Source organism: Dromaius novaehollandiae, chromosome 4 (assembly GCF_036370855.1).
Source record: "Dromaius novaehollandiae isolate bDroNov1 chromosome 4, bDroNov1.hap1, whole genome shotgun sequence".
In the NCBI taxonomy this organism is placed as follows: Eukaryota; Metazoa; Chordata; class Aves; order Casuariiformes; family Dromaiidae; genus Dromaius; species Dromaius novaehollandiae.
This window is the reverse complement of record NC_088101.1, coordinates 9,334,816-9,357,653: the sequence shown is the minus strand read 5'-3', so window position 1 is coordinate 9,357,653 and position 22,838 is coordinate 9,334,816. Positions and strand designations below refer to the sequence as shown.

The window sequence follows — 22,838 nt, the reverse complement described above, 5'->3', positions numbered from 1 at the left end:
GAGTAACTGTTCCCTAACTTGAAAAAGGTGGAAGCTCTTCGCCGCTCCTTCCCCCTCAGCAGCCGCCCCGCATATAGTCACGCAGCCCAGGGGTACAGGATTTTGTCCTTTTATTTAAACTCCGTTACAGCAAAATACACACTGGCATTATGGAGTACAGTATCCCAAGGAGGTATAACATTCATTCTGTGCGTAAAACAGCATTTGTCTTGCTCCTACGTACATTATCACATTCAAACAGAGCAGTAACAGATGCAGTAAGGAGGGCTTGCACTTGCGTAATGGAAAGCAGAGCTAGCATCGCATACAGGAGACCGCCTGGGTAATAAAACCACCTAACTTCTGCCCCAAACTTGGAGGAAAAAAAAAATCACCACGTGTTCTACATTTACAAACAATTACTGAAATGAAACTACTCCCCCCTCAAGTGAAAATTACAAAGAGAAAGAAAAATTAGATTCGTTTCCCCTTAAAGGGTGACTTCGTTGCTTTTAATGCCGCGACGGTCTCGAACATCTTCGGCACTCTCCACGGTTTGATTGCTGTTATCGTCGACTGTCGTGACCTGAGCTGAAATGTGGGCCCGGCTCTCCCTGCTTTCCTTGCTCAGGGGGCCGTGGCCTCTGAGCCCCCGCTCGCTGCTGTCTCTCTGGGCCTCCAGGCTGTCGAATTTCTGCCGGCTGTCGTTTTCCACGCTCCAGTCGGGCAGCTTGCGGACAACCTCGTCGCTGTCCTGCCCGAGGCTCTTGCGTCCCCATTCCCTGCTGTCGACGTACTTCCCGGCGAGGTGGCGTGCGCCGAGGCCTTCCTGGGAGAGCCCCCCTTGGTGGCTGTCCGCGGCCAGGGCGCTCTCGTCCTCCTCGGTGGCATCGTGTACGATCAGCTGCGTTAGACAAATGGGAAAACAGCCAAAGAGCTGTGGTCACTTCTGAGCAACTGATCCGTCACCAGGTATCGCAACACCACACCCAAGCAAGCTGTCCTGCGTGGGTCCCAGGGATACTCAAAGCCTCTGGGTTGTGTCTCTGCTCTGAAGCCTTGTGGACTTTTCTGGAGCTGCATGAACCTTTCACAGGATCACAAACCCAAGTTTGATACTGGCCTCAGATTTCGTGTGCAAGTACATCATGGCAGCGCAACTCACACTGTCACGTAGCCTGCAGTAGCAGGCTACACTTCTGCATGTCAGTGCATGCATATAGCCCTCACCAATTTGGGGTATCTGCAGAGAGCAGAAATGCACTCCTTCAGTTTTGCCAACTTGCCCCCCTCCCAATCCCTTTCACAGCCGATTCCCACAAAAGCACTTGTCCATTCTGAACTTCGCTATCCTTCTACAACAACCTGGGCACCGCTGCTCAGTGCTCTTTACCTTTCTTGCAGCTTTCTGGAGCTTGCTGGACTTCACCACTGCGGCTTTTGCCTTAATTCTGTATGCCACGCTGTCGCCTCTGCCTGAGTTGTCTCCCCGGGTGAAAGGGTAGGGAGGGAAGGGTGCAGTTACGGGAGCATCGGTGGGAAAGTTCGTGACAACTTCATCAGATTCATCTGTGTCGTCGGAATCATCGTCGTCTACATCGTCATCTGGATCTTCACGGCTCTTGCTTGACAGGGCAGGCAAGCGCTGAAAAATATTTAGTGTGCATCACGCAAGCGAGCATATACAGGATGTACAGTGCTCACACGCTGTTGCAGATCTAAGTGGAAGAATTGCTCTAGATTTGCCTCATCCTGTCTGAGGCTTTGTTTTATTTAGGGAGAAATGTTAGCACGAGAGCTGCATTTGAGGAAGGAGAATGACTGCTGCTACACACTGGCTGCCACGCAGCACTCATTTAGCTGTTGTTGAAAACACTTACCGCTTGTCCGAGGACATCAGCTCTTTCTTCTGAAGAATAAAGAGTCTGAAAGCAATAGAAAACTCATTATTAGCACACAGGCACATACGATAAAGCTGAGAGAAGATGTTGACAGTTTAAGGACTTAATCATAATTTGCCAGTCCGCACTGAAGGATGTTCTACTTTGTCTTCCAACTAGTCACAGGTACCTGATGAGGTGATGCCAGGTCATCTCGTGGAAGCAGCAGACTCTCGCGAGGCTGAAAATTCACGTGGCGGTCGTGTCTGTGTGAATGATGGCCCCTGGAGTCCTTCAAAAGAAGAACTGAGGTCTTAATGCACAAAGGAGCGTACAGAGCAGGTAAAGCTGCATGCATCACAGGATCTGTTTTGGTGCAGGTGTGGCATTTGCAATACACTCTTTTTGTATGAGATGCGTCTTCAACTATTCATTGCAATAGGAAGAGAATTCAAAACTAGCCACGCTCCCAGACTGACCCTATACCCAAGCGGTATAATACTGAAGATGTGCCTCTCAGACTGGTGGTGGCAGAGCCTGGAGAATTTCAGATCAGTTTTTCCAGCTCATTTTAATTTGATGAAATTTGGAGTTGGATCTAGGCATCATGGCTTCTGTTAACGTTCAGGTTCTCTTCCCAGCAATGTTTTATCTCCACATCATCGAGACTCTAAGATAAATGCAATAGCTGATTCTCAGAGTAAATAAATAAATAACTTTACTTTACTAGTAGCCTACTATGGAGTATAAATCAAAGAGCTGTATGCAAGACTAATATCCTTTATATGACAGTATTCTTGATCTTTGCACAGTCTTAGCTCATTTCTGTGCTAACTCAAAAGGACAGGTGGCAGTTTGATAGAGAAGGTTCTAATGTCTGCATTCACACAGCTCCAAAAAATTAATGGAAATTGGACCAAAATGCTCTTCTGACATCAATTATTATTATCTGATCCACAGTAATGAATGTGGGTTATAAGAGCTATGTTATACTATAGTTTTGGGTTTTTTTAACTGAGAGATCACATTTACATATTTTTCATTAAAAAAGAAAAATGGTCTCCAGTGCTCGTCCAGAGACGGATCTCATTAAGGTACAAGACCAGATACCAAGCTGCCTAACATAGCACTAACATAGTCCACTGAAGTCAGTGGAAATCCACCCAATTTGTCTAGCTGAGAAACTGGCTCGTAATATCCAGGTTAAGATATGTTCTGCAAGCAGCTACAATCATAAAACATGTCTCACACTGTGTATTAGCATAAATCAAAATGGCATTATTAAAGAAAATAACTAGACTATAGGAAAGACAGACAAAAGGAGCTTACGTATTTTTCTTCAGAGCTGGCAGAAATGGCATGCTGCTTGGATTTACTCACCTTGAAAGGAAAGAGAAAAGAGTTTGTCAGTAATAACTCCTTGCTAATATGCAAAGGAAATATGTAAGCGAATGCTAATATACAGCTATGATTTACTCACTGGCCATGCACCGGCGATGCTGATAAGGCACAGACAAAGCACTGCCACCTTCATTGTGATGTTCTACCTAGAAAGTATTTTGGAACTGAGAGTCAACAAAATAACATACCGCAAACGTGCCATAGGCTATTTCTTTCTCCTATTGTACTTCACCGCGCTGAGACGAACTTTCTAATAAGGATTCAAGCTGCCTGTGCCAATCTTTTTCCTCTCTCCCCCCCCATCACCACCTCACATCTGACTGGAGGGCAGGAATACAAGGTTCTTCTTAAGGGCTTGACAGCTCAGCTCAAGAGCTACAGGAATTTTAAAACCAGATACTGAAAAGTGCTGAGCAGTGTTGAGAACACCCCGCTGAGAAGATGAACAGACTACTTCTGTTATCTGCTGATCTGAGTTGGTGAAAGACAAAGCTTTCAGAAAAACAAAGTGCTGATAAAGGACCGGCTGAGGTTTATCAAAGCATTTTGTCAAAAATGAGAGACCAAAACAAACCCAGCTCGGACTCTCTGTTTATTTTAAAACTAGTTTTCAGAATTATTAACTGCAGTGGCTATACGTAACTTCAATTTATACAAACAGAAACTGCTTTTATTAATAGACTTCTTTTTCTCTCCAGAAATTTGAACAAAGCAACCTGTGTTTTCAGCAAGATATGAAGTGAAATTTATCTGCTCACGTTGCAGTTTTAGCAATTTATTAAACGAATGACTCCTGATAAAATACAGGCAGCGCTGAGCTACAGTCAAGTTTGGTGCTGATTGACCAATCTCCAGGATAAACATCCCTGAGAAATTAAGCTGATTCAGTGTTGAACAAGAAGCATTTAAAACCTAAACCTAAGTAAATCACAGCAGGAGAGAAAGATACAGACACATTTAGAATGCATATATAAGGCTGGCTCTGGAACAGGACACTATATTAGAAGCATTGCAATTTCAAGAGCTAAATAAAGAAGAATTGGCCCCATCCATTCAGTAGTGTGCGGCACAAACGGCAAGCCTGCCAGGAGAAACTGGGATATTGCAAGGCAGTGGTTACATGAGGGAAGAAACTTTCTGAGCTCAAGTACCAGCTTTGAGTTTCTAAGCAAATCACTTGCTTCAGTGGCAGGGATTTCAGTAACCTCCTTCCGACATCTATCAGCAGTCAGAGATTTTAAATTGCAATTCTGTACAGTACCTTGCATCTCTAAAGCAACCTTGCTGCTCCAGAAGCAGATCTTTCTCCACAGAGAAACATTAAACATCCTTGTTCAGCAAAGCAGTTTCGGAAGCTCTCCTGCCCAAGGCTTCCTCCGCTAAAGCTATGGACATAATAGCACAGGTCAGGTAAGAAAATGAAAAATTACCTGTTGTGATGCTGGAAGAGTCAGTTGCGACAGGAGCTCTGTTAGCGTTCCCAGCAACAGCTCCAGCCAGTCGCCTCCGAGTCGCTCAGGCTTTCTCCCCTTGTCCCCTGGACTGCCTGACATCTCCAGCCTCGGGGAATTTAAACCCTGTCGCAGCGACCGGCTGCCAATCCCCCTGTAGCGGAAAAGGATGAGGTCATGAGGCTTCTTGCCACCGTACTGCCCACGTTCTCCTACACTTCCTCTTTGGCTTTGTGGCTTTTGAAGCAAACAAAAGCTACTCTATGGTTAAAACATTACTTATGTGCAAGATCATTAACCATCAGGTCTGTTGCATGCACACAGCATTTGGTATCGTGTAGGAGGACTTCGGGGCACATCTGTCTTGCTTTTGTGAAAAGGCAGGATCCAATTTCCCAGAAACTTCTTGATGCCTGTTCTGTATGGGGTAAGAATACATAAAGCTTGTAGGAAGGAGGAGACCTGATCATAAAACTCTCCAAAAAGGTATTAATGCTTCCATAAAGACGTAGAGCTGATCTCCAGGGTACATGTTTCGATGGGAGCTGCAAAGACAGGGTGTAGACTATGGCATTCTGCCTTTTCCAGCTATGCAGAGTCAAAATAGTATCGATGTGTCTCAGTAGGTATTCTGCTTCCAGAAACTTGATGGGAGAGGTATACAAGAGTCACTGACACTCTAATTAAAAAAGGTTTTTGCACCATTATCTAAATTTCTCTCTCTTCTTTTCTATTCAGTTGGTATGTCATCTGAGTCCTTTCTGGTTTCATTCCCTCTTTCAGGGGGTTCGGTTCAGTCCAGTCATCTGCTGCAGCTGCCTGTCACACCAAGCCTGCTCCAGAACCTTTTTCTGGGACTAGCTTCTGAATACTAAGAAAAGAGAAAAGCAGCCACAGCTCTGACATGAGAAGTGACACGGCTAGCACTGGGAAGCAAGGGACGACATGGGATGACATCCCCCATTTGCTGCTGGCATCTAGAGCTATTCGAGCAATGTCTTGCTTAGATATGTATAGTTTTGGATAGATTCTGCTTTGTCTGTAATGTGTTGCAAGACTCACAGACCCTCTTCCCATTGCTCTTCCTTTAAAATAAGAATTAGATGTGCCATTCAAACACAGAAAGACCTTCCAGCTACTACTTTCAGAAGGCAAAATATTCATGACTGTTTTGAACCTGGTATCTTTCTCCTCATTTCTGATACCCAGCTAATGTTTAATTATGTAGTTTATCAGTGAATATTTTAGTACTGTGACAGAACTGGTATTTGTCCTTAGGAGCAATGCAATAGACACCTGGTTGTCGCAACTCAGGTAACCAGTAATTCTGTACCTAACATTTCTGTTGCCCATTTAGAAACACCATGAGAAACATAACCAAGTTAGTTCTGTAACTGCCCATCACAGCATCACATGGAGCTATCTAATTATGTTTGTGAGCCGAGATCAACAACAGCTGGAGGTTTAACTTAGCCTGTTTTGAGAGTATTCTAATATCCGGGAGGCAAATTGGGAGAACACGTACACTGGATCCCATTTTGAGCCTGTAAAAACCTCCTTTCTGTGCCAACCATTAATCAAGAAACATGAGACTGAACTACACCATTATACCAAAAAGTGCCCTAGAGCTGTTCTTTGACCAGAACAAGAACTGCGAGATCTTCCAGAGCATACCACATGCAAAATGGTGTGTTACTGTCTATCAGACTATTAGCCTTAGTAAAATACGTAGTATTTCAAGATTTGTGAATGTTTTTTCCTCACCAACTTAAGCAGCAGAAATCAGTCATGCTGACAGAGAAGCTCAGATCCATCAGAAATACAGTTTTCCTGAACTTTGTTAAATATCCTGCTGTACAAGTAAATTAAAACCGTGGCTTTTCAAAGCAAATGGTTTTGGAGTATCTGGCACACCTGTCTCCAGCAGAGACATCGTGTGACCACCAGGGACTTGCTTCTCGTAAACAACTGGTATTTCCAAAGTAGCGGGAGATGGCAGCGTTTCTGAGCACTGCTGCCAAAGCTATATGGTTGATTTCGTAAGAACTAAGGAACAATAGTGATATTTTGCAGTAATCCAGAAGCAGGATGTGAAGTGACAGTGACTAAATGGCTTCATTTTATGCAAGATCAGCCAATGCAGAACTGTAGTAAATTTAGCACTTGTCTCATGCCTATCATTATGTGGTTATTCACCCTGTAAATCACTGTCTAGCTGAGAAATTCCTCTGCCTGGGCAGGAGGTAGTGCTTGTCATCTCAGAGATAAGGAACAAGCTGGGCAGAATGGGGGGGGACTTTCACCATTTTCACTTCCCACATTAAAATGCTTAATTCTGGAGAGAGTGCTTGGCTGGCAGAGGTGCAGCAGAAGCAGCTTACTTGCATCTGTACAGGTAGGAGGATACATTATTTTGGCTTTCAAGAACTAGCTGTCAGGTTCTGTGCAGAAGACGACCATGGCAGGCGGTAATTTGTTACCTGTAGGTGAGATGTTCTACTTGGGCTACATTAGGACCGCCTGGTTAGACTGCTGTTTTCTGCTGTAGAGAAGCGCTGTCAGTGCTTCCCCATGCAACCTCCCATGCATACCTAAAATCCTGAGCTGAGACACCAGCACAGCGCCCGGTAATATCTCTGGCCTGCGTGGGAAATCCCACCTGCAGTGATCTGCGATGTCCAGGCTCTCAGGACAGTGAGTCCTGTTGCTCTTTCTCATATTAATCCTGTACGCCTTCTTCAGCCCCACCAAAGTCAACTCTCTGGGTATGGGAGAGCCTGTGTTTCTCACTTGACACCTCCTCTATTTACTACATATAGGGTTCAAGAACAACTCTAGCCCCACTTTTTGACTTTAGATGCTTTTCGTCTGAACATTTTAAAGCACGCTCACGTTCACTAAACCAGCTGCCTGCTCTGGCTGGCGTAGCATAGCATGGCTGCGTCTAGCTGAGCTTTCCAAGCCTCCGAGGACAAGGCTTGCGCTGCCCCGTTCGGGCGCTGCTCTGCTCTCCTGGTCGCCAGGCTTTTCCTGATGACCAACTTGAACCCGCAAAGGTGCAATCTGCAGCAGTTATTCCTTGTTGTATTGGCTGGCTCCCTCATCTCAGTAAACCCCTTCCAGGGGCCATAGGCTGCCAGGAGGTCGTCTCTTTGCCTTCTTTCAGCCAGAGACACTAAACTTCAACCCTCGCAGGCCGTGTGCTCTAGGCACTCAGCTGTGCTGTTGAACAACCCCCTCTTGAACGTGGAGGCCCCAAACCATGCATGGCCTTGCTCCCCGTGTGGCCTCGGCAGCCCTAAGTCGAAGGGCAGTACTAACCCCACTTGATCTGAGGTCTATGCGCCCCTGAACGTAGCCCAGGGTGTGGTTTGCTTCCTTCGCAGGGAGAGCACGCTGCAGGCACGTGTCCAAACTGGAGCGCACCGTAACGCTCACGTCCTTTTCAGACTGTGCTCCCCGACTGGTGCTGACATGGTACATGGTGGTCCATCACCCTTGGCAAAAAAAAACCCAGAGCTTTCAGCTGGAGCAGCTCATTGAGCTGATCACCAGTGCAGATCTAAGGGAGAAGGTGGGAGTACGCACGTGTCGTGCCTTAGACTGGCTGAAGCGGCACTAGAATCGCACACATGCACACAGGTAATATAATGCGGTGCATAGCTAATATAAGGAATGAAATCCTGTTGGCTTTTGTTCAGATTTGTTCAGTAAGAAACATTATGGGAGAGACTGAAACAGCATCTTCTAGATGGAAAGGAGTAAGCCTGGGAGAGAGAGATGAATTTCTGCAGCAGCATTAAGAATGCTATCAAGTAAAAAACCCAAGAAACCCCAACTTGGCATTGCTCTTACAAACAACTGCTCTGCAGCTAGAATGTCCCAAAGAAAAGTAGACTTAGTAGTAAATAGTGGTTTCTATGAAAAACAGATGAAAACCAAAACATTCTTGTATTGCCACCGTGAAATGCTACTGAAAAGTGCCTGAAAACTGAGTATTTCAGTCAGATATAGTATATCCCCAAATGCCCTTGAATGTCCCTCTTAAAGCCTCCAAAGCGGGGAAAAGTTCACATGCATTGGTCGATAGTCTCAAAATACCTCCCTCTTTTTAAATAGACTACAGAGACCACAAAAACAGTCGTGCCCAGGTCTGGGGGAGTACTCAGTGGGCAGGAGGGAAATTGGTTGCAGATCTGTTTGATAAAAAAAAATGAATTCCAGAATGACACAAGGGTCTACTAGTCTCCAGTCTTCCTGCTGTTTTTGTCCTGCAATGCAGATCAGACAACTAGTTGGCAAGGTGAGCTCTGTTTAATGCTTTTTCAGGCAATGAAGCTGACTGCAGTATCATTATATTTTTCCAGAGTCAGTCTTAGCCATTCTGGGAGGGTTGCAGGACTAGGCACAACACCGACCCAGAGTTGTAACAGGTGATTAGCTGGGACAGAATACAGGCTTTCTGGGACACAACCCAAATGTAAGCAGCCAATTTATTAGAAAGGGCCAAAGTCTGACAGAGAGCAAAGCTTTTTGGTCCGTCATTGCCTCCCTCTGCATAAATAGAGCCCACCTGCTTGTTTCTTCCAACTTCCAAGACTAATCGCTGTCTGTTCATATATTCAAATGCCTTTTTCAAAACAGCTTTGGCAACTGAAGAAAAAAATAAATTTGAGAAGCTGCCACGAAGCTGTGGCCTACAAATCCAAGAAGCTGCGAACAAAAGTCAGATCACAACTTTCACAGAGCTGAGAGGCTGCCCTTACTACAGCACAAATACAGTCCGGCTGTCTGTAGTTTCCTAAAATGGAACCCTGTTGAACTCTCCTCCCTTGACTTTTAAAGCCAACTAGAAAAAACAATTTTTCCAGTTCTTTTTTCCTGTTGAAACGCATGTACTTTAATACCAAAGTCAGTAGAGTAGCAGCAGGAATTAAACCAGCACAGAAACATCTCATTATTTTCTGGTCATCATAGATACGTGTGAAGAACCAAACACAACATACTCCAGTGCACGTGCTGTTGCTATCTTTCAGCTATGAAATGACAGAAAAAAAGAATTACATTTGTTTCAACTGGGAAATCTTACATACATGAAATAGTCTGAACTACTATTAGGAACAAATACAACCACTGAAAGTACATATGGGGTACACCATTTTTTCCACGAATGTGCCATTTTGTGACATGCATAACCCTTAAAGGCAACTGTTTGAGAACTGGAAGATGAAACCTTACGGCATCCCAACAGGAGCTGAGCTACATCAGGTCTCATGAGGCATTGACCCTAAAGCCTCAACACTGCTGCGGAAATAATGCTACAGGATGAAGGAAAACCTGCAGGATGTGTGCACTTAAACCTTCTATATATTCATAACAAGGTAACTATCTCCCTGCTGGCTCAGGCCTCGTGGTCTGAATACTGAAGGGAGATTTAGTTGTAGTAGGTAACTTCACAGAAAATTCCCTTTGGACACATACTGCAAAAACTTTGTGGCAAGTTATTTCCCTTTTTCTCTCTCTGCTGCCATCTCATTTCCCTATTTTCTATCCTTACTGCAAAATTTTCTCTTTCCAGCAAGACAAGACACTCATGGAAACTTCTGAAAAGGCAGAATGGGTATGGAAAGAACAGCATCTTCTTGCTTTGTGTTGTGAAACCATTGGAAAGTCACAAGATGCCTGTTCCACCTAGCACAGGGACTTTTAGCACAGCACCATAGGAACAATTCTGCACAGCCAGCACCCGTCCACTCTCACGTGCGCTAGGCTCTTCTGGCAAAGCACGAAGACCACCCTCTCACTGCCAGAAATTCAAGGAGGAGAAGAGATTACAACACAGCTCTGCAGAGAAGAGCTGGATGGGGAAGATGATGGGCCAAGTCTTCCTCCACGGTCACCAGCGCACTGCTTCTGTGCATAACCAAAAGGAGCCCCGACTGCCCTCCTGTAACCCTTATAGCACGGCAGCCTTGATTTCGCACTCCACACGTACCACGTTAAGACGGAGCCACGTTTCCACAGGCAACAACAAACCTCAGAGCTCGAGGAGAAGCAAGCCTGCGAAGGGTTTCTCCAAACCCCCAGTGCAAACCTTGTCAGAGACACGCTTTCTGAGCCTCTCCTGGCATGGGCCAGCATAGACCAGGTAATTTGGAGAGGTGCTGGGCATTACGCAACGGACTGCAGGAGCACAGCATGCCTATCTGTGGTTATCTGCACACAAGACCTCTTGCCTGCAGGCTCCTCTGGTTTTTCTTTCTCAGAAAGTCCTGGGGAAGGGAAAGCATGAGCTTTACAAGTGGTGCAGGACTGCCAGGATGGGTTGTGACCCTGTCAGTGAACCTGACCTCAGACCCAGGCTGGGCTACACACCAGAAGCCATTTGAATTTTGCGTGGTTTCAGGTTTTTCTGTGAACAGTTTTCATGACTCTAGGTCTAGGCCTGCTGTGGGCTGAGGTGGACAGATGGAGAAGTGAGTCAGTGTGAAAGCAAACATCTCTCCTGGGCACTGTATACCCGGGTGGGGAGGCTGTGCCGATGGGGTGGGAGGAAAAACCCATTTGTGGGCCTGATGAAGGGAAATCTGGATTTTGGCAGGAAGTAATTTGGCTGAGGAGCTGGCCTGATTTTGCAGGGGAACCAGAAACCATCGGGCTAGGGTCAAGGCCTCTGCCACCCTGACTGAGTCACGGCAAGATTCTCCGCAGTTTTCCTCAGCTCAGAGGCGAGGAGACTGTTTCTCCCTGAAGCATGTCCAGGCTGACACTGCGCAGGAACCAAACTTTGCTCCTGCCATGGAACACACTGATTCCAGCTGGAAAACCAGGACAACTCCTGGACCTCAGTATATTTCATTTCAGTTAGTATCAGGGTAATGACCTCAGATACAACAAGCAATGTCCCCGTAGAGACCATCACTCAGACCTGGCAATTCTCCTTGTGTTTTGTGTAAAGTCGTGTTAAATGGTTGCATTTTTAAAAACTGATGATTTTTTTTTGGGAGCAGATTAGAAATAGCGCCTCACACCTGAGTGACGGTATTAACACCCAGCAAACGAAAAGAAACATTAATTTTCCTAAGTACATACCTTTAAAAATAATAGTATAAGTTGAATAGTTCAGATCATGGGTAATATTGGGTAATATATACAGCCTGCTACGTGTGCAAGCTCAGCAGCATGTACGCTTTCAGGAAGTCCGTGTTCTTCTTTCCTGCTTAGCAGCGCTCTTCAGAGGAGCGGTTTTTTTAGATATGCCCAGTTATGAGATAATCACATCCAGATTTAGGAAATAACATTTTGCATATAATTCATACTGGCTACCTAGAAAGATTATTGGTTGAGCATGTAGCTATAAATTTGGCAGAACAAATGGCAAACTGTGGTTGGTGTATGGATGCAAAGCAGGAAGCAAACTGTAGCTATACATTAACTAGAGGAAAAAGTCCAAGAAACTTGACTGATCACCAAGCTCTGAAGCAAACAGTAAGAAGGGGCAGCTGACAGGGCAGCTCACTCCTGAGAAGCAGGAAACATCAGCGATCTTTGCATTAGGAAGAACATTACTGGTCAATAAATAACAAGCCAGAAATGCTGTTTGCTCACCGAGTCTTGTTTATCACAGAGCAGTCAAATGACTTCTCCTCACCCATGGAAAATGTGAACATAGAGGATGACAAGCAATTTTGGGAAGCAACATCCGTTCTGTATGGAGAAACTTGATCTGTTATATACCCAAAATAACCGATGTTGAAACACAGCCTAATTCGCATCTAAGCAATTGATTAGACAAAATGGGGAAGCGTAACTTTTTTTTAGAGCTGTGCTGGTCTCACCTCAGACAGCAGGGCAGCGGCAGGGGGGAGAGACAGGGGCTGAGGCGGGCTTGAAATAGCACGTCTCGCACAGCCGATTCGAGACCGATAGCTCGGTGCCCTCGCCCCCGGGAGAGCGGCTCGCTGAATTGCATTTCTCATGCCCTCTGATAGCAGAAGAAAGCACTGCAGAAACTCCGGCACCTGGTACAGCGGGGGAGGCCCTCTCACGCTGCGCTCGCCCACGGCTAGACCGCTTCCGAGGAGCGACGCGTCCCGCGCTCGCACCGACGCGCTGAGGCCGGCTCACCTGCGCGCTGCAGGACTGCACCGCTGCCAGCATCCCTGACGCTTGGTGCTCCTGCACAGCAGGAATAGCTCCGGCAGCTACCTATTAATTCACCGCCCAGGTTCCCAGATGTGCTAAACAAAGAAAAAAAGTGTTGTGGCTACAGCAAAAGTAACATCAGAGGTGGCTACAAGTCTGTGTGTGCCTAGTAAAGGTGCTCAAATTAGTGAGTTGTGGAAAGCAGGTTCTTCTGCGTTTGCCATTTGCAAAAAGGAAGCAAACTTCCCCAGCACAGGCTCAGATTTGGAGAGACACCTCAGCATTTGCCTCCGTGCACTAGCTGATTAGAGTTTCGCTGGTTTAAAATTTAGAAGTTCAGCAAATATTCAGAGACTTGGATATCTCCCTTGCCTCCACCCCAGGCAAAAAAGCCAGGCTGAGACAGTGGACATTTTTAAGTAAACCTTCAAATCCTTGAGATCCATTGATTTGCTTAACCTGCCTCTTTGCTAGGTCTCTGCTCTGGTGGCAGGGCGTAAAGCAGCGGCAGCCCCATTTCACACGGATTCATATAAGAGGAAGTGCAGACCCGAGTGTCGGGAGCAAGTGTAAGAGGAGGTGGTCTGTCCAGGGAAAACTCACACCGACGATTTTGGTCAGTGCTATGAGTTTCGTTGCTGGGGCATAACTCCGAAAGCATGCAGGGAACACGTACGTTTTTCTGCTGCTTTACAGTGAGGTCGCCCTTTTCTAAAGGTATGCTCACTGGCTTCTCTGGGGTCCTAAGACGGTAGGAACGATGTAGGTTCTCCACCACAAGGTAACTATAACTCTGTAAAAACCAGTAGCATCAAAATATTAAGAAATAAAAACTACCACAGTGAGTTTTTTTGTAGTAGCCTTTCATTTAACTTAATACCTACCATTCCTGCCCTTCCCACCCTGATGTTATAGCATGTGCCTTAAATCATTTTCAGCATAATTAATATTCATTATGGCTCTGTATGGGCCTGATCTTGCATGCATTATCCGCCCACACTGCTGTACGGCCACAAATTTTTCCTTGGTGATCATTCAACCATCAGGTAAGGACTATTAAATAAATAGGTTTAAGAAAAAAGGAGCGACTGTAAGGGTCCGTACAATAATTTCCCTATTGTTTATCAGCTCCTGGCTAAATACTGCCCACGCATCCAACAAGGTATAGATGTCTGTAAGGTACTAAAATCTCACCCTTAACTTGCAATTATACTAGTGTTTCTCTTAACACACTGACTTCCCATCATGAGAGCCAAGAGCACAGAGGCGGAATAGAAAAAAATAAAAATAAACCTGGCGAAGTAATTCTCTGGCTGTCGGCTTCCTCTAACTGGAAGTCCTCCCCATAGGCTTAAGTGGAAAAAAGATACATTCGCACGTATGCTCAGATTGCCTGTTGGAGGCAGGCAAAGAGGGGATTTTTTTCTTTTCTTTTTTATGTGGGCTGTGCAGACACTGCGAATTGCAGCTGAAGGCAGCAGGGTTGCTCCTGTTCTGCCACGCTGAGGCCTGCTGACAATTAGCCTGTCTGCTCCCACTGTTTTGGGCTGGTTTGCTTTCCTCTCCCACCTACCCACAGCAATTAACTGGGGGGGAAAGAAAAGCTGGGCAGTTGCGTTACGTGTGGGAGCGGCTGCCCAGGCTACCCAGAGGGTCCAAGTCAGGACCCAGGACATCTTTCCTGGAAAGCTCGAGGCTCTTCCAGGGCTGAACTTTTAGTGCGGACGGACCAGAAGAATAAATTACTGCAGCGCATAGATGATATGCACCAGATGGTGAGAATTTATGTATTTTAAAACCAAAAAAGGACCATCTTCTACTTTGGCCTCCTGCACAAAGCAGAGCAGCAGACTGAATCTTACTGAGCCTAACACCTGAGTTGTGCCATCCACCAGATGTAGGGCAAGGATTTCTTTAGTTAGTGATTCCACTGGCCGACTGCTCATTTCTAGGATTATGCACCTTTATTTATTGAATTTGCTTGGTTTAAGATTCCAGGTTGTTGTATCTTTTTTCATGACAATTGAGATTTATCTGCTGGTGAAGAAATCTAAACATCATAAGCCTCAGTAAATGTTTAATAGCACATTAAGCACCATTGTGCATTTTTCCAGCACTCAGTCAAGTGGCCACCTGTGCTGTACTTGGAAGCAATATACCCTCTGATTTTCTGTAACATTTTTGAGATGCAATCACTTAAACAACAGGCAATGCTCCAATAAGCCTTGCAAATACGCTCGCTTGTGCTTTCCCATGTATTCCTCCTGAAATGGGGTTATCACGTGCTGAAGTCCTTCCCCCTCCCCCCCCCAAAAAAAACCAATCACACCAATGAGAATTAATTATCCTCCTCATCCCTAACTCTCTCGAAATCACACTGTGCACCAGCTTTCCTCTTATTTTTTACGTGCTGGGGATTACTCATCCCACTTGCACCATCCAGCAACGTGTAAGCACAGCAGCCCCGCTCGCGGATGGCGACTGTATGCCCGCCTCAGCAGCGCTGCTGGCAACAAGTCACATTTTGACTTGGACAGAGGCCACCCTCACATCAGGGCCATCCTGACGGGGAGGTTTTTCCCCGCACCCTTCTGCGTGTAGCTGAGAAAGCTTCAAGCTGCCCAAGAGCACCAGCTTCTCGCCCTGCTTCCAGTTTCGGACTCCCCTGCCCAAGCAGTCCCTGTAGGGAGAACAGCTCGGTGCCCGCGAGGGAAATGGGACCTCCCTCTAGTCCTTGCTCTCCTTCTTCCTTGCTTGAAGACATGGGAAATGACGGTAGGCAATGCTACCATCACAGCTCAGCAAACCATGTAACCGTGTTTCGACATTTCACATGCACTTTTCTGTTATTTGCACTCCCTTCCATATTCCACACCCCGAACCAGACATTCAGCCAAGCAAAAGATTTATCTCGCTATCAAGAATAACTGATAACCTAGTCACTAGTAGAGGATTTAGGGACCACGGTATCCCAGGTCAGGGACAGGAGGATCTTGCTGCTGGGCTTTGCATCCTACCCGAGCCTGCTGCGGTTGGCAGGGAACAGGGTGTTTGTGGACTCGCAGGCGCTGGGCTTTGGCAGCGCTGCCCGTGTGAAGCGGAGGGTCCCAGCGTCGTGACATGGGAGCAGCTTCTGGCACCGTGCTCCGGAGGTGGCACGCACACCTCCTGGCTTCCCGGGAAGAGCCTCTCTCCCTCGGTGCTCTACTCTGAACACCAGCACGTTGCTCAAAGCAGCTGAAACTCTGATGGAAAAGGGATAGGAAACACGCGGGTATTGAAAAGAAAAAAACCCTAAAAACTAGTTCTGGAGGAGACTGATTACGATATATATCCATTCCTCTGTCAAAGCAATAGAAAAGCACTGCTTTCCCCTCTCGACCCCGTTACCCCATTCAAAGTTTCCCTCGTAGGAGCGCGGAGGAGTAACGTGTCCCGGAGCGGTGGAATTAAAGCAGAAGCGTGGCGGCACCACCACAGCGGGTCCCTCCCGGCTGGCACCCGCACCGCACACCGGTACCTACGGACGAAGCAAGGCCACAGCTTTCCGCGTTACCCGGCGCGGCAAAGCCCAGCCGCTCCGCGCAAGGTGCTAACCTCAGCTTGGCAGGATCCGCACCCGAGATGTTGCATCTACCAACACTTCTATATGTTTGCATAATGTCCCCCTTGTAAGGGACTTCTTGCAGGGCCAGCTCCCAGGAGGAGCAACTCTTTGCGCAGGTAACTCCACCGTTACGCCCCAGGCCATCTCCTCTTCTGTGTAGGGCCTACGCGAGTGAGTGCAAGGGGGAAGCGAGGCTCTCCAAGGAAAACAGGTACTGGGTTATTTGTTTGGGTTTTTTTTATTTCAACATAGTAATCTCCCCGCAGAACATCTAAGAACGCACACAAGAAGTATGTTTCTTCTGCGAAATGTAATTAACATAGCTTTCTTCCTGTTGCGAAGCGTAATTGCAAATGTAGACCGGAGCACAAGAATGGGGTTATTTTCAGTTATGGTTTGTGCATTTCCAAATACTGCGACGAGTTGGGTTTGTCAAGCTGAAGACAGGGCAGACGTCTCTCTTGCTTCCTGTTTAAGGCAGTGGTCTGGGAAGGGCGGCCATAACCTATAATGACAGCTGGCTCGCTGAAAGCAGCTTGTTTCCCCCAGTCTCTAAATGCAATTTTCAGAAGATTAAACATATGCCACAACATGCATATGCTTTGTTATCGTCAGCGTGACATGAACGCCCAGTTCTGATCTAGTAATTGTAAAGCTTAAACACAGATACTCAGTTCCTTATACATATACATACAATCCTTATACATAGTCATGTATCATATACAGCTCCCGCAGCCCTGAAGCGTATTGCTTCCAAGCCAAAGAAATCAGTCACATTTTTCACCACAAAAATATTTCCTAGCTCCAAAGAACTAGAGCTGGGCAAAATATTTACAGGCAAACTTTGCTTGATCAAACGGGAGCATTTTCAAGTCTCACTGCTTATTTGCGATGTCTCCAGAAGCAGCAAAGCATTCAAACACGTGTATAACCAAGCGGTAGCAACTGTTGCTATAGGTGAAGCTAGGCAGAGCGCAGAGCAGCTGCATGGTAGCAGCTGAGGACGGCAGTGGTGAGGCACCTCCTTGCCAGAGGTCATTTTGCCCAGACGGGTAATTCCCTGCAACGTGTCCCTGCACGCAAAATATATCATCAGAGATGGAGGGCGAAGTAACGAGTGGATTACTTTCCCCTGCTCTTCAAACGAGCTCAGTAATTAAACCAAAATGGAAATGGGCATTCCATGAGTCGAGAGCCTAGACGGTGCAAGTCAAAATGCACTTAACTGAAGTTCCTCAGAGCTGGGCTGAGCACCCTTTACTATACATCTTTCTAAGCCAACATAGCTTAAAAAATATCGACGGTTTCCTCCCACAGCCCCTTAAAATCACCGTGGGGCCTTAAAAGTGAATATTCTGGCTGCCATCCATATGGGAAGACACTGCATCGCTCCGGCTCGAGCGGCAGGGCTGAAGGCACCGCTGTGGGAAAGCGGCAGACGAGCGCTGCGTCAAAGCCTCACGTTGCAACATCCATCAGGTAGCACGAAACCGTACGGACGTGCGGGGAGCACGCACGAGAGAGGCCCCCTCCCCTGCGGGCTGCTCTCCCCTCATCCAACACCTCGCGGCATCGGCACCTCGCTGGGACGCGCTCCCCAGCCTCCCTCCCCTCTCCGCAGAGCCTGCCCGGCCCCCATAGCAGAGCACATGACTTAAAAAAATAAGAACACATATAATACCACGCTCCTACACCACTGTTGCCTACAAGCCATTCTCTAGATAGCAGTAAAAGAGCAGCACAGACTTTTCACTGGGCGTACTGCACTGCTGGAGAGCAAGTGCACTTTACGGTTGGGTGCTGGACGCCCTCATGCACACAGAAACCTCGACCACTGTAACTGAGAGCTTTCCTCCTCTTCTCCCAAACACCCTCTTTTCCCTCTGGTCCGTCTCCTTACCAGACGCACCCGAGCAGGCGCCTCTGGGTGAAGCTGGGGCTACGTACGCGTACGGGGAGGCACTGGGGAGCGGGGACTGTCTTCGCCTTGGGTTTTGCCCCCGCAGACCCTGGCCCATAGCGGGAGGGCCGGCCCTTCGCTGCAGCCCGAGGAGCCGTAGCACAAGCGGCCGAAGGAAGCCGCGGCCCTGCTCTCCCCGGCTTGTCGGGGGGCTGCGGGATTTGGGGAGCTCCTCTCACGCTGGGATACAGACCCGGTCCCCTTCTCTCCCCTTTCTGCTTGGAAAGGGCTTATTAAGACCTCAGCTAGACTTCCCAAAGTCACAGCAGCGACACAGGAGGAGGAAGGGAAGGTGCAACTCAGAGTAAGAGCATTTTCACTTCCAAGAAACCGCACAGGAGACCGCTGAGGCCGGCCGCGGCATTTCTCAGCGCAGGGACTCGGTATCGCTCCGAGCGGAGCGGGAGCTCGGCGGCACGCTCCGTCTGCCGCGGCGGTCCGACATCGTACAGCCCAAACGCCCCGGGCACCTCCGCGGGCCGCGGCGAGACGCGCTGACTGCCAGGAGCGGCCGAGGGCAAAGCTCGCCCCTTTCTATATAAAACGCCTGCAAGGAAAGATGAATCATTTCGGAGCAATGCCAGAGGTGTGACAGACCGCTGCGTTTCAGTAATGTTTAGAGCCTGTAAACTGGGATTTTCCAGCAGCCTTCCGCTGCCGGGCTGACGGCTCCTGAGTCACGCTGCGCTGGTGGCAGCGGCAAGGTAAACGTCCCCGTTCCTGCGGGAAAGGGAATTAGAGCTCGCTGCTGCTCGCCCTGACGGGAGCCGGCTCTGAGCCGACCGGTGCTTTCCTCCCTTTACAGGGGCAAAACCCAGGTATTTTTAAGTTTCTCGTCTCCTCCTCATAAGGCAGCCCATCGCCTCCAGCACCCGCTGCCCTGGGGCAAATGCAGCAGGTAAATAACTACCACTCACAGGCACCACGGACTAATGCCTTTGCAGCTACGGCAAGAAGGGGAAGGGGAAAAAAAGGGGCTCCACACCACGTACCTTCAGCAAAAGCTTCGCTGCGGGGCTGGCAGGCTCGAGGGGCCACCAGTCTTTCCTGAGGGCTGGAGCCCGATACACCCCCTGTCTCCAAGGCAAGCTTAGGAAATAGGTCTCACGTGTTGCAAGAACACGGAAAAACGCAATAAAACCATTCCCCTTCTGACCCAAGTCAGGGCCGAGGATCAGTTAGAGACAGAGGGGGCTCAAAGAGGGACACGGAGCAAATGAAGCACCTTTTATGCAGGTTTTTCTCAGCAACTCACAGCAGCTGCTGGAGGTGCTGGGGCTGGCAGCTGTGCACGGGCGCAGGTGTCCCGCCCCAGTCGTCCGCAGCCTCCAGACTCAATCCCACGCTGGAGAAGGGAGCTTTCGGACTCTGCTCTTGCACCTCCTACAGCTCTGTGCATTTCTGTGGCCCTCCTGGCTATTGGAAATGTTTTGCAAGCTCCCCGAGGACAAGGGAGCCCTGGGTTTGCAAACCGTCAGCACAACAGTGCAGATCCACACCGAAGCCCTGCACAACTCTCCGCCCTGGTTTCGGAGCCCAGCATCCTTGAGAGGGGCCCTTTGCCGCTCTCTCCTTTCAGTGCTCCAGATACGTACCCACCACGAAGTTATCTTCTAGGCAGCTGTCCCGGTGCCCGGGGTCTGCGGGGAGCGTTTCAGAGCGTGGCCCGTAGCAGAAACAGTCCTCCCCGCAGAAAGAGGGGCGTTTTGTCGGGAGATGCGGCGTGCTGCTGCGCACGAGGCCCCGTCGCTGCCGTGGCTCTGGGCCACGAGCTCTGAGAGCGACCCGCCTGCCCTGCCGCTGATTTGCCTTGGTGACACCTTAACCGCGGCACGTAGGAGCCGTCAGGAAACCCGTCCCGCTGTGACCGTGGCTCACACACGTTAGCGACGGAGAGGAGCGAAAGCAGAGTTTTGGGCGCAGCGGACGAGGCGCCGGGGGCCGGAGGGGGGCCGGCACCCCAAGCACCCGCTTGGCTTGGGATTGCAGGGGGACGCAAGATGGGGCAGGCGGGAAGAGGGGCCCAAAGCCCTGGGGCGAGGACAGGGAGGAGAGCACGAACGGAGGGGCAGAGCTGCGCCAAGAGGGGCGAGAAGCACCCGGGTGGGAATTCACAGCGGAGAAGGTGAGGCTGGAGGAGCGGTACTGGAAAAAAGGCCGAAGGGAAAAATGTGAATGGCAGAGAAAAGCGAGCAGGACAGCGGGGGAAAGCTTGAAGCACGCGTTAGTAAGGGAGCGGAACCGGGGAAGGAGAGGAAAAGAGGCGCCAGCATGTTGGCTAGTCAGAGGAAGGAGGGAAGTAGCAGGCAAGAGCATGGCCTGACTCGGTTGCCCACGTAGGGTGTTTTTCGCGGGGCAAAAACGTGGTTCTTTCTTTCGTCTCTGCCCCGGGCTCTGCAGAGCGATGCGCTGAGGTCTGCGGCAGCGGTCCCTGCCGTGGTAGGTCTGCCAAAACGCAGAGCCCAGTCCGAGCTCTGCCGTGGCGAGACGATGCAACGCTTGACGATACAATTGCGTGTTATCGGCAGGGAGGCGACTTCCAAGCTCGACACCAGAGCTTGGCATGCGCCGCATAAAACCGTGGGCTGCTCCCAACCTACCTAGCGCCGAAAGCCGGGGAGGAGCGCCGCAGACGGCGGAAATCGGGGAAGCTTCTCAGCAAGGATGTGGGATCACGGCCCGGCCAAACCCAACGGTGCTGGCCGCGCGCTGCCCCGGCCGCGCGGTCGCTTCCCGCGATCCCCCGGCCCTGCCGGACGCTCATTATATGGTTTCGTTAGGCTTCTATATATGCGCCTTGCTGTAAGCTGAAAGAAGACCTTCCCTTCCAGTAAATTATAGCTTAGTCTTGGCTTTCAGGCAAGTCCGCCGCTCGGGTGTTTAGACAGTCTGACTTGCTCGTTTTTGGCTTTTCCTGAGCACCCAATGCGGAGAAGGTTGAACAGTGCGGCGGTTGAGCCCTGAGTACACAAACAAACCTACAGCGTTCTGATTGCAAAACGTAGGAGAAACACACGAGAAACACTGTGTCGTAACGAAACTGCCCAGCTGGAGCCAAATGCACACGGCATCGCATTACACGTCCCCGGTGTTTATTTACAAGGTCAGCCAAGTAGGAGTGCCGTGCGTCCAGCTCGCCTCAAACGTGTCCTCTCCGTGCCCGGAGGTTTTCCGTGGATGGGCTTCGGCGGGGGGGTGTAGAGCCTCGGGGAGGCGAAGCCGGCGGCGCCGAGGTCGGCCCGTTTGCCCCAACTGCCACGCTTGCGCCCGTCCGAGATGCCCGACCTCGGCTGCGGGGCAATGTCCGGGGCGGAAAGCCTGGCTCACGCTCCCTGTGTCTCCCTCACGTGATCTGCAGGAAAGCTGACTTCTCCTTTGCACCCGACGGTTGCAATGCCTTCCTTTTCCATTCGCCACTGCAGGAGCAGGCCCGCGCTCGACCCGCACGTCACCCAAAGTCCGCTTCGGCCAAATCCGGCCGTTTCCGACCGCCTTGGCTGCCGCAGAAACCCCTCTGCGCTTGGCACTTGCACACTGGAAATCAGTGATACCCTCCGGTTAACACAGCTGTTTCTCCTGTAAGCATGACGTTGACCTGAATGCCCTTACTCGCTTGGCCACATCCCTGCAATTATTACTTTGTTACACATTTATGACTATTTATGGCTCTACCCGTAAGGGAAGCTGGGATTTTGAGGGCCGTATCAGGCTTTGCTCCAGTGTGCTCATTTGCAGAGTGGGATGAGAAACCCTAAAGCGCTTGAGCAAAACACTCCGCTCTCCCCACATGAGGAAACTCCAGGCGATAAGTTAATCGTGTTGCTCCTTAAAAAAGCGTGTGAACAGGTAACCAAGTGCACATGCGTCGAAGCCCTTAAGGAAGATTTCCCCAGAAGTACAAAGCACAGCAGAGCTTAAGGCCTGAACCAAATCTGGCTTTGAAACCTTGGGATGCTCTTTGGTCGTTTCAAGGCTGCTCCCCGCATGAGCTGAGCACCGCAATTAGCTACAGACCGAGTTCTCAGCAATTCGACTTGCCAGAGGCGTTTTAACTCAGGTTTGGAAAGTTTTCGTTCGTGACGGAAACATCTCCCCATTTTGCTCCAGAGCAAGGGACCTCAAAAACATGGAGGAAAAGCCTTTCCTAGGGAAACTTGCCGCCACTCGTGCTGCCTGGAAACCGAGGCTCGGAAGCGCAAAACCGGGCACCCCGGCGCAACCTTCCTCGGGCCGTAAGGAGGGGTTCGGGGAGGGGCTGCCGAAACGCAGCGTGCCCCATCGCACGGGGCTGGAGCCACCTTGGAGACATCCAAGCACCCTTAAGGCGGGTGTGCAAGAAGGCGCTGATTTACGGGCTCCCACCTCGCTGCTGTACAAAGCAAGCATCCCTCTTCCACGCGCTGCCCCGGGGAGAT

The 22,838-nt window shown here is 49.2% G+C and overlaps 1 protein-coding gene across 1 annotated transcript; it reads right to left on the bottom strand.

The window, feature by feature from the left end:
- Positions 1 to 93: 93 nt before the first annotated feature.
- Positions 94 to 4,860, bottom strand: SPP1 (secreted phosphoprotein 1). Its single transcript, XM_026102805.2, has 7 exons — positions 4,691 to 4,860; positions 3,340 to 3,406; positions 3,189 to 3,239; positions 2,050 to 2,151; positions 1,860 to 1,904; positions 1,373 to 1,624; positions 94 to 883 (listed from the first exon to the last, which is right to left on the bottom strand). Exons 2-7 carry the CDS (start codon positions 3,391 to 3,393, stop codon positions 470 to 472), a joined length of 918 nt encoding a protein of 305 aa, XP_025958590.2. The 5' UTR covers positions 3,394 to 3,406; positions 4,691 to 4,860; the 3' UTR covers positions 94 to 469.
- Positions 4,861 to 22,838: the final 17,978 nt, after the last annotated feature.

Bases quoted from the DNA above. Each gene is read 5' to 3' on its own strand.
- SPP1 (XM_026102805.2), bottom strand. From the start codon at position 3,393: ATGAAGGTGGCAGTGCTTTGTCTGTGCCTTATCAGCATCGCCGGTGCA. The intron at 1,905-2,049 runs GTACCTGTGACT...TATTGCTTTCAG, and splicing joins ACCTGGCATCACCTCATCAG to ACTCTTTATTCTTCAGAAGA. The intron at 1,625-1,859 runs GTAAGTGTTTTC...AATATTTTTCAG, and splicing joins CTGATGTCCTCGGACAAGCG to CGCTTGCCTGCCCTGTCAAG.